This window comes from Zonotrichia albicollis, chromosome 8 (genome assembly GCF_047830755.1).
Source record: "Zonotrichia albicollis isolate bZonAlb1 chromosome 8, bZonAlb1.hap1, whole genome shotgun sequence".
Classification (NCBI taxonomy): domain Eukaryota; kingdom Metazoa; phylum Chordata; class Aves; order Passeriformes; family Passerellidae; genus Zonotrichia; species Zonotrichia albicollis.
Window position 1 is genome coordinate 25,953,857 of NC_133826.1, and position 14,839 is coordinate 25,968,695.

Sequence of the window (14,839 nt, forward strand, 5' to 3'; positions counted from 1 at the left end):
GGAGTCCAGCTGAATTACAATTGTGTATGAATGAAATGGGGTCTTTTGCTTTCTGTGCTTGCCCGTTCTTTATGTAATTATTTTCCATTTAAAAAATACAAATTGACTTTTAAATCTGTGACACAGATTCAGAATGAATGCTAGGAGGTACTACTAAACCATTTTGTATCAATTTCCTTCATTTTACCCTGCGTCTACTAATGGGCACTTCTGACAATCCAGCCATTTGTTCTGTTCTCTTGCAAGAGGCAGCAAAAGCTTCAGTCCCAGGTTCTGCTGTCTCAGATGTGCTTTTTTTTCTGCTGAGATATGTCAAACAAAAAACCTAATTCCGATCCACAGACATTCACATTTAATTAATTTCAGTAATTGACAATGTTTAATTAATGACTTGCACACAGCTTTATAGACTGGATTTCTTGTATCTGTAAAAGGGGATTTGTTTTAAAAAACTGAAAATTCTTGCACTGAATGGAATGGAAAAAATACCCATCTACTAAACAGTTGCATTGGCAGGGAATTTTTAAACTTTAATTAATTTTTTAGCTTTAACTAATTTTAACCAATAACAAATTTTAACTTGAATTAATTTTTTAATTAACTTGAATCTAAGCAACATGGCTGTATTTGGGTAAACAGTCCAAAACAGAGAATTCTGAATGTTATAGTGTGTGCGTTTGGGAGGAGGCAATGTGTACATATGCTTGATTCTTTTGGTAAACATGCAGAGCAAAGGATCAGGGGCATTTGATCATTTGCAGACAGCCTCTCACCCATCTCCTCTATATTCAGCCTTGCACAGCTGTGCATCCCACAGCTCCAACCTCCTGCCCATCCTAAAATACTCCCTGGGATCACCCTGGTGTCACATTGGGCACCTTGGAAAGGACCAGCCCCAGGTGGAGCATCACTACACTGGCATGAACTCCTAGATCCACATCCTAAAATTAAAATATCCTATGGCTGTGACTTTCTGACAGTTTCTCTTAAAATCTGGCGTCAATCTCTTCTTTTTGCCTACCCCTCCTGAGTTCAACACACACAAAAGTGTATCAAAGTTACTACTTTTGTGTAAGAAAAAAGAATCCCACAGCATTTCTTTGTAATAACTGTTCAGCTACAAAATTTTATTGGTCTCCTTCTATGTTCCCTCTAGAGGATGTAATGCACAAAAGCATTGCCACGGAACATATAAAATTACAAATGAAATTTATTGTAAAAAGTAGAATGTCTTCTAGACTGGTGTCAGTATTTATTTCATTCATAAACCAAAACTGCAGGTATAATATATTCATTGTCAGCAAGTTCATGTGTGTAAATTGCCATCCAACAGTATTGACTGATATAAGACAGATATTGAAAAGACAATTTAAATTTACTCTTCCAAACATAAACTGTTCCACAAAAGCACTGTAAAAACTCCTTCAAAGTTTTGTGTTGTGCTTCACATTTATGGTTAACTACATAATTTGGTTGTGTCATAATCCACTGTGTTTGGCAATTTGGCATTAAAGGCCTGCAAAGCAGATTGGATCCTCACCACTTCACTGGTAGACAGTTTGAGTCTATGACGAAGCAAGCAAGAGAAGAGGTCCAGGCGACGTTGGCCGGGTGGAGAGAGTTTATTTACACGATCCCGAATCTCCAACAGCTGCAAAAGTGCTGAGTCCTGTGAGCCCTGAGTGTAGGGGTAGTCCAGCTGCAAAATCAAGTCTCGAATTGCTTCTGGGTCGAAGTGCATGCTGTAGCCAAACACTTGGATGTTGTTGATTTTCATGTAGCCCAGATTTCTGGAGGGATCGATAAATTCCAGGGGTTCGTAGTAGATGCTCTCGTTGCCGTTTGGGCTGTTCGACTTTATTCGACTCCTCAAATAGATGTGCACAGTTTCAAAAAATGTCTTCCACTTGTTGCCCAGAGTCAGCGTCCAGTTATAGCACTGAAGGGGTAAGTCCAGCTTAGTCCGCTCCCAGTCTGGGAAATTATTTTCATTCACAGGCATAAACCAGCTCTCAGAGTGGCTGCCCCCAAAAGGGTTGATATAAACAGCAAGGACGGGCTCCAAGGTGCTGTTCTTAGTCAGGCAAATCTGCAGAGACAGGCCCAGTATCATATGCACCAGGCTGGACTTGTACTTGTTGCTCTTGAGGGTGAGGAGCATGCGCTTCCTCCAGGAGGGGTCGAACCAGCTGTTGAGGCGCATGTCGTTGCTGATGAAGATGGCGTGCACCTCGATCCTCCTGTCCGTCTTCTGCAGCAAGTACCTCATCTCCAGGTCCTGCAGGTCCGTCTCGAAGCCGATGTAGTGCTCGGTGGAGTCGGCCACCTCGGGCTTGCAGAGGCCCTGGCTGAGCATGTAGCCGGCGTTGCAGGCGCCGCAGCGCGTGCGGTTGTCGGGCGCGCAGCTGAGGCAGGCAGGGCCCTCGCCCAGCGTGCAGGGCAGCGGCGCCTGGCACGCCACCTGGTCGTTGGGGCACGCGCACGTGTGCGTCTCCTCCGAGAAGCTGCCCAGCAGCCCGTTCTCGTTGCAGTACAGCAGCGACTGGATGCGGGTCAGCCAGTAGTTGGAAGACCTGGAGTGTGAAAATAAGTTGTTTTAAACATGGATTTGAGCAAATACATGTTTCAGCAAATACGACTTTGTTATATTTAATCAATTTAAAATATAATATATTTATAAGATATATATATATAATATATATAAATAAAACAATATCAGCTTTGTTAGATTTTATAGATTTTTATATACTTTTTAACATAATATAGATAAAATATAATATAAATAAATACATATTAGATAAAGTTTGTTATATTTTATAGACTTTTTATAGACTTTTTATACATTATATAGTATATAACATATATAATATAATGTACATAATACATGTAATATAATACAAAGTGCATACAAAACATAATATATATAAATGTATATAATATAAACTTTGTTATATCTCATAGACTTTTTATAGACTTTGTTGTGTTTTATGATTTTTATACATGATGAAATATCTATATAATATTATATATATATATATATATATATAAAATGTAATATAATATAAAATAATAGGGGAGGGACCCAGGTTTCTGTGCTTGAAATCACACCGCAACATATATATAAATAATATAATAGAAACTTTGTTATATTTTATAGACTTTTTATAGACTTTGCCATATTTTATGAATTTTATATCTAATATATATAATATATTAGATAATAAATAATATAATATGTAATTCACATATAACTAATATCTAAAATTATATTTTAACTATTTTTAATTTATCAATTTATAGAAAGAGGAAAATAAATTTGGTTTTAGTGTCAGGTTAAGGCATGATAGCATCTGCTGTCAGATAGATACTGGTATAAATTGTCTCTTAATGCGGAATCACAAAAGAATAATTTCCTTATAAACCCACAGGCATGACAGGAACATTTAGTTCAGGTATTTGCTTTCTCTGTGTCTCTGTCAAGGCAGCCTGACAAAGAGCCATTTTCTGTAACTGTCTTCAGATTAACATCTTGAAATCCTACACAGTTCAGATTATTTTTGTGTGTTCTATTTGACCAAAGAACAGTTTAGTGTATATCTAAGTGTCTACAACTCTACTGTCCCTCTATTATATTATGAAGATTTTATTTTTTTTTACTAGCTGGAGCTGCGTTGATTTACAGACAGCAAGCCAAAATTCTTTCCTAGAATAGCACAGATCCCCACTCCCCACCTAAAGAGATTCTTTAGAACACTTCCAGCACTACAGAATCTCTACAAGAAGCCAAGCATGAGCATGTTGTGTTTACTTTTCATCTTTGGGGACAAAATTAAAAGATCACTTTAATGTTCTTCTTGTCATCTCATTTTGGTTTCACTAGGAGGAACAGTTAATGTCCTGCGTCTCACTGGGAAAACATTCTGAAAGCAACAGTTTAGGCTGATGAGGCACAGCCACTAGAAGAATGACAATGGGAAGAGCAGAGCTACATGGAAATAGTCAGAAAAATTATTTTCTTTGCATTTTTCAAGTCTTATTATTCCCAGCAATGCACAGTTTAAATAACTTGTTTTGTCTGCTGCAATCAGATCTGTTGTTGCCACGTGAATGATGATGGTTGTGCAGTTTCTTCCCCTTTCATTACATTGTTTTGGAGATAAAATACAAGACCCTCATTTGTTCCTTACTGACTTTTAAGTCATCTGAATTTGTCTCAAGGAGAAATCCATGGCATCTCAAATTATGGTATTTAAGAAACATGAAAATAAAGTTCAGTAAAAAATATTCTCTTGATCTAAGTCACCAGTAATATGGTGACTTTTTAAATCTTTATAATTTTTCCCTTTTTTAGGGCAGGAATCTTGGTTGTTCAGGGGTGGGGGTTTATATGCCTACTGATCTAGGTATTTTCTAGAAGCATAAGTAGATATTGTAATATACACAACTTGAACATACCTTATCATTATTCATCTTGGTGCTTATTTGAAAGTCAGCATTAAGCAAAAATATTTTGGGTGAGCCAACCACATTCTGGGTATTCCAACCACATGATGTATAAAACATTGTTTTTTTCTTTATTAATGATGTAATCTACTATTTCAATGATTATGAGAAGAAAAATCTCTATAAAGTCACTTCTTTTTTGTTCTCTTTATTTTTAGTGAGCTTACCTTTCTCCTTCTATTTTGTTAGGGAATACAAGCAGCAGTTTAAAAATCTGCATGAAATTACAACCTGCAAAATAAAGTTTCTTTCTATAACTTAGTAATGTTGTTTGTAATTTAGTATTATCTAGCTTATTTAAACCACTACGTCTTTGATGATTAGCAGTTGCAAAGAGGTCAACAACTTTAGAGGGATGGAGGTTATCTCCTTATTCCAATGAAGTTCAAAGCAATAACATTCTAATATTATTGCCTTCCTTTGATTTCTCTTTACCTGATTTTAAACAGAGAGATTTCAAGAAGAATCTGCTTATACTAGTCTTTGATTATTTAACAAATACAGTCTATTTAAAAAAAATAAAACCTACTTCCTTACTTAACTGCTTGTTTTAAAATTAGCCATTAAGGAATACTGTTACTCTTCGTAAATTTATTGCTTTCAGTGCAGCAAATTAAGTAAATTATGCAAAAGTACATAAAATGTGGATGATACCTACTTTATTTAAGCCACTCATCCTTAACTGGGTAAACTCACACTGGCACATCATTAAAAAATCCTTCTTTTTCTCCTAGAAATTCAAGATCAGATAAATTCTGTAGCCTGCAGCCAAGGGACAGGTTTGATTGGAAGCAGATGTGTCCTGCAGGTCACATCTGGCTGAACAGCTGGTGCAGCTGAGGCTGCCACAGCCCCTCTGGGAATGGTGGCATCTGGGGACAGAGGGGTTTCAGAGAAGGTGAGTGGTGACAGCTCAGGTGCCAGACCTGCTAACCCTGTGACAAGAGCTTCAAGCATTGCTAGCTTGGGGCTGGAAAATAAAGCATCCAGGGAGAGAGGCTTTCCAGTGTGGTTTGGAACCGCGTCATCCAGCTGGAACTGGATGATCTTCAAGGTCCTTTCCAACCCAAAACATTCTGTGATTGTGTGATTTATTCTGTGCAGAAAGTGTGCACCTAGGGGATCTTCTCTGTGCCTGGCCATGGGTGTGTATGGGAAACAGGCAAATTTGGACACACTTCCAGTACTGTGACTTCCCTAACATCACAGAGGTGTGGTGGATGGACAGAGACTCCTTGGAGAAATCAAGAAATCAGGTAGAAGAGGAACAATTGCACTCCCCAAGAAAATAAGACCACAGAACATAAAATTTTCAGAATTGAACAAGCAATGGACTGGTTGGGATCTCCAGGGCAGGGGTGAGAGCAGAGGACAGTGAGAGAGGCACTGTCAAAACATTTACACACTATAAGATAAAATGAAATAGATGAAGCCTCCTTGAATTCACAGAATTCACAGAATGATCAGGCTGGAAGAGACCTTCAAGATCATTGAGTCCATCCCAGCCCCAACAACTCAACTAAACCCTGGCACCAAGTGCCACATGCAGGCTTTTCTTAAACACATCCAAGGATGGTGACTCCACCATTTCCTCAGGCAGGCCATTCCAGAACTTTATCACTCAGAACCACAGAAAGCAACATGAACACAGGTGCCCTGAGCAAGGCTTGAAAGAGCTCTTCAATTATTCTTTTAACAAAAAAAAAAAATATTATTTGATTTGGAAAATCACACATGCTGTCCTGATGAGTTAATTTTCCAAACACTGGGGTGTAGAACCAGCTTCTAAAGCTAATGAAACCAGCAAGAATAGTCCTGGTCACTCCACTGAGCTTCAAATAAAAATGGAATGCTTGAAATGCCTGTGTCATCCTCATCCTGCAAAGTTATGTGATAATTTATAATCAAAAGCTATTTCTGGTCATTCACACACTTGAAATCACAACTTTACTGTAGAAGTACATTTTTAGTTTAATTAAATATGATACTTTGTGAGTACAGGATACTTGTCAAATTATGTAATGAATTACACCTTCCTGGAAATTGTTTGGAATTTTTTAAACTTCTTTTGTTTATTAATATCAAATAATTGAAATCAAAATTTTAAGACCAGCACAAAAGCACAAAATAAGTGCTAAATCTGGGCAGAATTTCTATGAGAACATGAATGTTGATCATCCTGTTAGCAGAAAACCTGTTGTCTCTAAGAGAACCACTGCTCCGACTTATGAACATGGAGACAAGAAACCCTTCCAAATCCCAAATTCCTGCCTTTTAGTTAAAGACCCCAAAACTGGATCTCCGTTATTCTGGGGTTTAAATCTCACCACTGACTGCACTGACACACAAATCACACCTCTCGGGGAAGAACAATTCCTCCTCCTTATTAATAATAATAATAAGAAGAATTCCTCCCTCCTTATTCCTTCTTGTCTGATCAAATATGTCAATGTGAAAATACCTGAAGGTGCACAGCAATATTCCACAAATTTTCTCAGTTCTTAAAATTTACTTGGAAGCAGATTGTTAACTAATTCTGCTTCAATGACAATTTCAGCTCCAACTTCTACTCATTTCCTACTCTGCTGCAAGCTCAGGCTACTGCTGCAGGATGAAGAGACTCCTGTGGTTAAATCTGCTTCCCCATAAACTGCACCAGCTTTCAGCTGGAATGCTTGCAGGGGAAGGAAAGCTTGCCAGATAATCTCACTTTTACACAAGCATGGTGAAAATATGATAATCCTAGGGAAGTTAATGCAGCAATTAACATCAGCCAAGTTTCTGATGAGAATCTTAATGGCAGACATAAATCATAATTCTGAAGTGCATTTAAAATATTTTGCAATTCTTTTTCTTACTATGAAAAAAAAACTTTACTTAAAAACAGGATTATTTTTACTAGAGCAGTTGCAAGCTTAATCCAAACCACGTGTCTATTCCTGTTCAGCACACTGTAACATTAAATGTAAGAACAAAGCACTATGGTCACCCTATAGAATAGCTGGAGCAAGTATTTAATCATGATATGACACTTTTACCTCCTTCTCTGCCTCACTAAGTGCTTAACATCTGTTGTACATCAGATGGCTCAGTAGCAGATGATGAGTACTCAGTGAGGCAGATGCTAAGTAAAAAAATGAAGACAATTTAACAAGAAGAGGAGAGGCAGTAAAATACCCATTACCTACTTTCCCCTTCTTTGGAGGCCAAGTCCAGTATAAATCTGTGAGACAGCAACATCAGCACCAAGTGCACTTACAGCCATCTCTACAACATCCTGCTCTGGATCAGGTGGATTTACATCTTGGGAAGGACAAAGCAGACTCCAAGTGCTTTGTTTCTGTGCTGTGATTCAAAACAACAGTAATGGTTGCTTAATTTGATAATGGTCTTTATGAGAGTGTTGTTTTCTTCTAGGAATCAGGGTAAAAATGCCAACTGCGCAGTAGCCAGGAGAGCAGTGAGTGATTGTAGAATCACAGAACCACAGAATGGTTTGGGTTGGGAGGAACCTTAAAGCCCATCCAGTGCCACCACTGCCATGGGCAGGGACACCTTCCACTGTCCCAGGTTGCTCCAAGCCCCATCCAACCTGGCCTTAGACACTGCCCAGAATCCAGGGGCAGCCACAGCTGGTCTGGGCACCCTGTGCCAGGGCCTGCCCACCCTTACAGGGAACAATTCTTTCCTAATATTTAATCTAGCCTGTCCTCTGGCAGTGGGGAGCCATTCTCCCTTTTCCTGTCACTCCATCTCTTGTAAACAGTCTCCCTCTTTCTTTCCCTTCAGGCACACTGAGGTCACCCCAAAGCTTCCCTTCTCCAGGTGAACAACCCCAGCTCTCCCAGCCTTCTCTCCCATCAGAGCTGCTCCATCCCTCTGCCCATCCTGGTGCCTCCCTGGGCTCTCTCCAGCAGCCCCAGCTCCTCCCTGTGCTGGGGCAGCTCTGCAGGTGGGGTCTCACCATGCTCAGGGGCACAGGGGCACAATCCCCATCCCTCCCCCTGCTGCCCAGGCTGGGGCTCAGCCCAGGGCAGGGGTTCAGGGCTGGGGCAGCTCCAGCTCTCACCCCCAGTACCCCCAAACCCTTCTCCCAGGGCTGCTCCAGCTGCTGCTCCCAGACTGGAGCGACCCCAGGGGCTGCCCTGAGCAGCCCTGGTTGAACCTCCTGGGGTTCCCATGGGCCACTCCCGGAGCTTGTCCAGGGCCCTCTGGTGTCACAGACATCTTTTATGAAAAATCCTTTCCTTAGGATTTTTCCTCCTGAGAAGCTGGGAGGCCTCAGGAACAAAATGTAAACAATGGTTATCTGCTGCTGTGGAATACAACAGGTGCATCTGTGATTGGTCTCATGTGCTTATTTCTAATTAATGGCCAATCACAGTCAGCTGGCTCAGACTCTCTGTCCTAGACACAAGCTTTTGTTATCATTCTTTCTTTTTCTATTCTTAGCTAGCTTTCTGATGAAATCCTTTCTTCTATTCTTTTAGTAAAGTTTTAATATAATATGTATCATAAAATAATAAATCAAGCCTTATGAAACATGGAGTCAGATCCTCATCTCTTCCCTCATCCTGAGATCCCTGTGAACACGGTTACACTGTGGATGTCACCCTGTACTTCAGGGCTGTCACTGCACCCTCAGCTTGCAAACCTGCTGATCGTGGCCTTGATCCCTCTGGCATTAGAAGATTGAATGTTTTTAGTTTATTCAGCCTCACAAAATTACCCACCACTGAAATAAATGTGCCTGAAATAATTTTCCTCATGTTACAGGTGTGGCAGTGAGACTCTTGGTGACACTGCAAATCCCACTGCCAAGGATGGCAAAGAGGAGCAGTGCAGCTGCTCTGAATTCACATCTCACAATTTCACTGCTGCTCTCTCTACCTGAGCCAGGAACTTAGGAACTTTCAGGCTGACTCAAAAGTCTGGGTTATGTGGGCCATGGTGAACACAAAGAGTGGTGTAAAGCAGGGAAGGACTACGATGCTTTTCTAAATGTATGTAAAGGAAAGAGAAACCTCTACCTAAGGGATGCCTGCTAGCATACACTGGAAAGATATTAATTAGCTGTGGAATTTTAATGGAAATGTTGTCTCCATGTGCTGAAATTGCTTCCAGTATTGAAGTGGATGCAGTAACTAAAGAATTCTGTCCAGTGTGAGGATGCTCTGTGGTGACTGGATGAACCCAGAGCATGCTGCTGGATTATGTTGCTGGGGCTCTACACAATCTAAACTGAATCTAGTTTGAATTATGGAGCCAAAATACCTTGTTTTCCCTGTTAATCACATTTAAGGAGAGTCTTTCCAGATCCCCTAGCCCTCGTGCCACCATTCTGCAGCTGTTGCCTGGGCCCCTCAGGGCTGGTACAAATCAATAATAAATGTTCTTCCTTTTAAATTCCACATAGTCTTTATATCATGAGAAGTAGAGGAATTAAATCCCTGCATTAAGTGGTTGAAACCTTTCGCATCTCACAGAGAAAACTGCCATGGGTTTAGCAATATTTCAAGATAAACAATATTTTGGCACTAAAGCATGTCATATATCAGAGGATGTTTCTATTTGGTCTGTTATGAATTGATTTACAAAGCTTTGTAGTTTTAACTATGTTGATGTTACACCCTTATAATTCTCATAGTAAAAATTTTCTAATATTAAACATTTCTGCCACATACATCCCCAAAAGAATAATTATTAAGAAGAAAAAAATTAAGATAGTATATCCACAATTCTTTTGACACAGCCTTAATCATAATGACCATTGTGGTATTTTTAATTGGGGATCAAACTGCTTTGTAGCACCAAATATTTATGTAAAGGGAGACAAATCACCGACAAGCTTTGAAAGCTTTTACTCAATAATGATCCAAAGTGGAAAAGCGACAAAGGAAATACACAGAAAATTAATTAATGGAGTCAATTATAGAATGAAAGGAATTAGAGCTGTTAGGAAAATTAATAGTTTTCATGTAAAGGAGAAAGAAGCTTGCCACACACCTGCACAAAACCCCACCAAAATACTCCAACCAAATACCTCCAAACAAGCTAACCATTGTGTGCTTCTTGGAGCCACTCACCTGTTGGGGGTCATTGTCTGTGTGTGTTTGTGTTTGTAGCACTAGATCTGTGAAAAACTGACCTTGGCTCACAGATTAACCACTCATTTTGTGGAATTTTAGGTGGAATTTTCCAGATGTATCTTAAAGTATTAATGTAAAAAAGAATTATGGAGTTATTAAAAGATTTAACTAGATGTCTATGTGACACTCAGGTTAATAAACCCCTTTAGGGCACTAGAAAAGTAACAGCCAAATTTACTTCAATGTAATCATTTTTTGTGTGTGTGAAGGAAAACTGGGGAAACATCACAATATTGAACAAACTGAAAGCAAACAATGAAATGTCTTTACTTTTACAGGGAGATGAGAGTGTGATAGTGCTGTGCGCATTTCTGTACACAATCCTGGAACATTTTAGGTTGGAAGGGACCTTTCAAATAACCCAATCCAATCCTCCCCCATGGGCAAGGGACACCTTCCACTATCCCAGGCTGCTCCAAGCCCTGTCCAGCCTGGCCTTGGACACTGCCAGGGATCCAGGGGCAGCCACAGCTGCTCTGGGCACCCTGTGCCAGGGCCTGCCCACCCTCATCCTAGAAAGAATTTTTCTTTATGCCCAGTCTAAATCTACCTTCCCTTATTTTAGAACCACTGTCCTTTATCGCCTCACTACAGCCCTTCTTTAAAAGTGTCTCTGCATATTTCATGTAAATCCATAAAATCTCACTCAATATAAATCTCACTCTGTATTGATGTTGTCCAGTGTATTTTCCCTGCTTTTCTGCCAAACTTTTCCCCTCAGCTGGATTTATTAGCCCCAAAAGATGCTCACATTAATGTAGAGAAAGGGCAGCTCTTTGCTCTGTTTTCAGCAGACCATAATGTAGAGGTAAAAAAGAAAGTAAAGGAACACCCCAACTTGTAAAAAGGAGAAAAATTAAACAGGATTTTGAAATGAAAATTCCTTTCACTGAATAATTTAAGATGGAAGTGTAAATGTAGCTAATTCAGGGGTTTCTTTGAATTTTAACATGTATATATAAAACTAATTTCAGTATTTAATCTCTAGGAGGAAGGGAGCCAGTAGCAGCTACCAAGACCAACTGGATTCCCTTGTCAAGATCTTGAGGCCAAAAGCACAAAATTAATCTAAGTTGTTTGTGTGAGCTGTGCTGGAAACGATAACAAGAGGTACAAGCGTCTCTAGTAGGCAGTAGAAATTCTGGAATTAATAAAAAAGTAGTTTTGACTGAAAGTTCTTTGTATACAATGCAGCAGATCACAAAATCTACTGAAGATGAGAACAGAGTGCTGTGTGTTTTAACTTCAGATAGGAGAAAGCAGCATCCATGTTTTTGGAGTATTTTCTTCAAAATAGAAGTAAAATAGAAAGTTCAGAAACTGAAGATAAATTCTGAGCTAAAGCCTTTCCATATATTGTAGGATAATCAAAAATCAAGCAAAAGGGCAATTGGTAGGGTTACTGAACCATAACAGACCCACAAAAACCCCACTGCTGACAAAAGCATCCAAAGTTTTACTCATGGTAAAGACTAAAAATCTGGATATGAAAAGAGATTTAGCACCAGAAAAAGCAGCCATCAATTCCAGATTTTATGGAATTAAACCTTACTATTCCATGTAAAAGCAGAGCCTCATTAACAGCCAGTAGCAGAGAGGCAAGTCCATGATTACATCTGTGAAGCTGATACAAGACCATTCCATCTTCTCATTTTCCTACTGATTCTCAGACAGGACCTTTAGTCCTGTTTTAGGCATCCTTATTCCCAGATACAAATAACTGAAACAAAATAAAGCAAGCAAACAAATAAATGAAAATCTGTTTCTGCAAACTTTGTGGGAGCTATAAATATGGAGCTGGGGAAAATCCGCTTTTATTTTTGTGTGATGGTGGCTGTAGACCAGTCACTTGCTCCTTCCTTTTATAATGATCCTTATTTTTTCCCTGCTGTTTCCTATTTGGATTATAAATGTAGTTATCCCTAAAAGCTACTGGAATATAAACAGCAGCAATCTGTCATTTTCTTCCATTGTGCAGAACCAGAAGGATTACAGCAAAGCAAGAATCTCCCAGACAAGAGTAATGGTCTTAATTAAAGAATACAAAACTCAGCTCTGTGTTCATACCTCGCCTGTCATGTTATTAAACAAAATATACCAAAATAAGATTGTGAGACCACTGTGCTTTTTTTCTCTAATTTTGTAATAACTGAAAATAACTATTATTTTGAGCAAACCCTTAAAATTTTAATATAGGCACAAAACACATTGCAGAAGAGAGTTTAGTTTTCTACCATGGTATGTTTGAATAAATTGCAAGGAAACACTTCAATTTCTGAAGGAAAATTAAAGGCTGTCCAGAAAAGTTGGATCCTGCTGTTTTGAAAACAACATGTATTTCACTTCACTTAAAATTGTATAACACTTGTAATAATATGTCAATTGTGTAACAGTCATAAACAGAGAAAGTATTAAAAAAAATGGCCAAACATTGCATGTCTACAACATCAATTAGGAGACAGACTTGCAATAATGCTTATGACAAATAACAAGTGATTGTATCTCCTAGAACATTTTTGCCTTCCTTAAGCAATCAAACGTACAGCCTGAAATGCAATACAGAAGGTGACAGAAAGGGTGAAAAAGAGTCATTTTCTACATGTTAACAGAAAAATTAGTGTAGATAACAGAGTGAGGGGCCAAAGCCCCACCTTGGAAAATATGGAATTGTGATGTGCACCATTAGAGGAACTCTGCATCACACCCTGAAGTGACAACTCTTATTGCAAAGAGAGATCATGTTACTCCTGAAATGCTATTTTTTACATAGCTAATCTCCTTCTGATGAGTTCATCCCCTGTTGGCATTGTCTGCCTTTAAATGCCATCATATTTAAGGTGGAAAGAAAATCTCCACATGCAGAACAGCTTCCTTGGTACCTTGACATTTTTATTTGAGGGAATATAATTAAAAACACACACACAAGCCCATCCAAAAAAACAACAAAAAGCTGACAAAAATACCCAAAATTCTGGTCCTCTTTAAATTCCTCCTTTTTAAAATTAACTTGCTGCTACAGAAGGAATTAATTTAAGGACCTTTTCTTTCACAAAGAATTCCTAAGTGTTCACATCAATAACCAAAATTGGATTGGAGCAGACAAGATTTCCTTGCAGGAGAAGAAAAAAAAGATCTGTTAGAGAATCTGTTTCTGTGACATGCGATGTATAACATTTCAGAGCCTCCAAAGGCATGGGTTTTAAGGGATATTTACCATTCTTAACAGAGTCATTCCAAGAATCTTGGATTGTAATCACAGTGGGACACTAAAGGCTCTGGAGGAATTCTATCATTAACAAAGTCTCAAGTGTGCTTCATATAAATATGTATATATATATAAAATATATATATGAATTTATATTATATGAATTTATATATTAGATTAGATTAGATTAGATATTATATATTAATGTAATATATATGTAATATATATGTTATATATATATATATATATATATATATATATGTAATATACAAAAATACATATATATATGCACATATACACATTATATATCCATATATATATACAAAACTTTCCTCCTTAATACCCCAGGCACTCTCAGAAAGGTTTATCTGTCTCTTCCAGGAAAACCAGATGAAAATCAGGGGAAAATCAAAAAACAAAGCTACAAAAATCCCCTGAACAAAAAAGTCCTCTGAAACACACACTCAGGGGCTCTAAATGAACCAAGGGAACAAGGGTCATGATGGCATGAGGAGAATGGTGATGATACTAATTAATGGAAATGAATGATGAAGATATAAAATTGAATTTTTTACTGAGGACAGAGAAATGGCAAAGAGCTCATTTTCTTTACCATCTTGTACAGAATTCTGCACCACCTGTAGTTCAGTATCTTTGCACTTTAAGCTCATGAAGGTTGGTTAAATTTTAAATTTGTGAATGAGGTCATGAAGCATGAAGGATATCATAGTGTTAGCTTTTAATGCTTAATTACTGGGGTAAAAGCACTTCCAAAATGTCCCCAAAAAGATTCAATACATTCTTGATATTGCAAATGATATTGCACCTTCTATTGTATTTATAGTAAAAGTGACAAGAAAAGCCTGAAGCCATGATCCATATTGAAAAAACAACCTGCCTCAAGAGCCTTTGCCTTGAGGAGATCCCAATCTAAGAGCAAACCAGACCAAATAAATAGAAATAGGATGTAGGATGTGCTCAC

The 14,839-nt window shown here is 38.5% G+C and overlaps 1 protein-coding gene across 3 annotated transcripts in view; it reads right to left on the reverse strand.

Moving 5' to 3' along the window:
• Positions 1-1,095: 1,095 nt before the first annotated feature.
• Positions 1,096-14,839, reverse strand: part of LOC102065228 (BMP/retinoic acid-inducible neural-specific protein 3) — a 195,412-nt gene continuing 181,668 nt past the window's right edge. For all 3 annotated transcript variants that reach the window (XM_005490194.4, XM_074546303.1, XM_005490195.4), the window contains one exon: positions 1,096-2,573. In XM_005490194.4, coding sequence (XP_005490251.2) covers positions 1,457-2,573 — 1,117 coding nt within the window. In that variant the 3' untranslated portion in view covers positions 1,096-1,456. The remainder of the gene's footprint in view (positions 2,574-14,839) is intronic.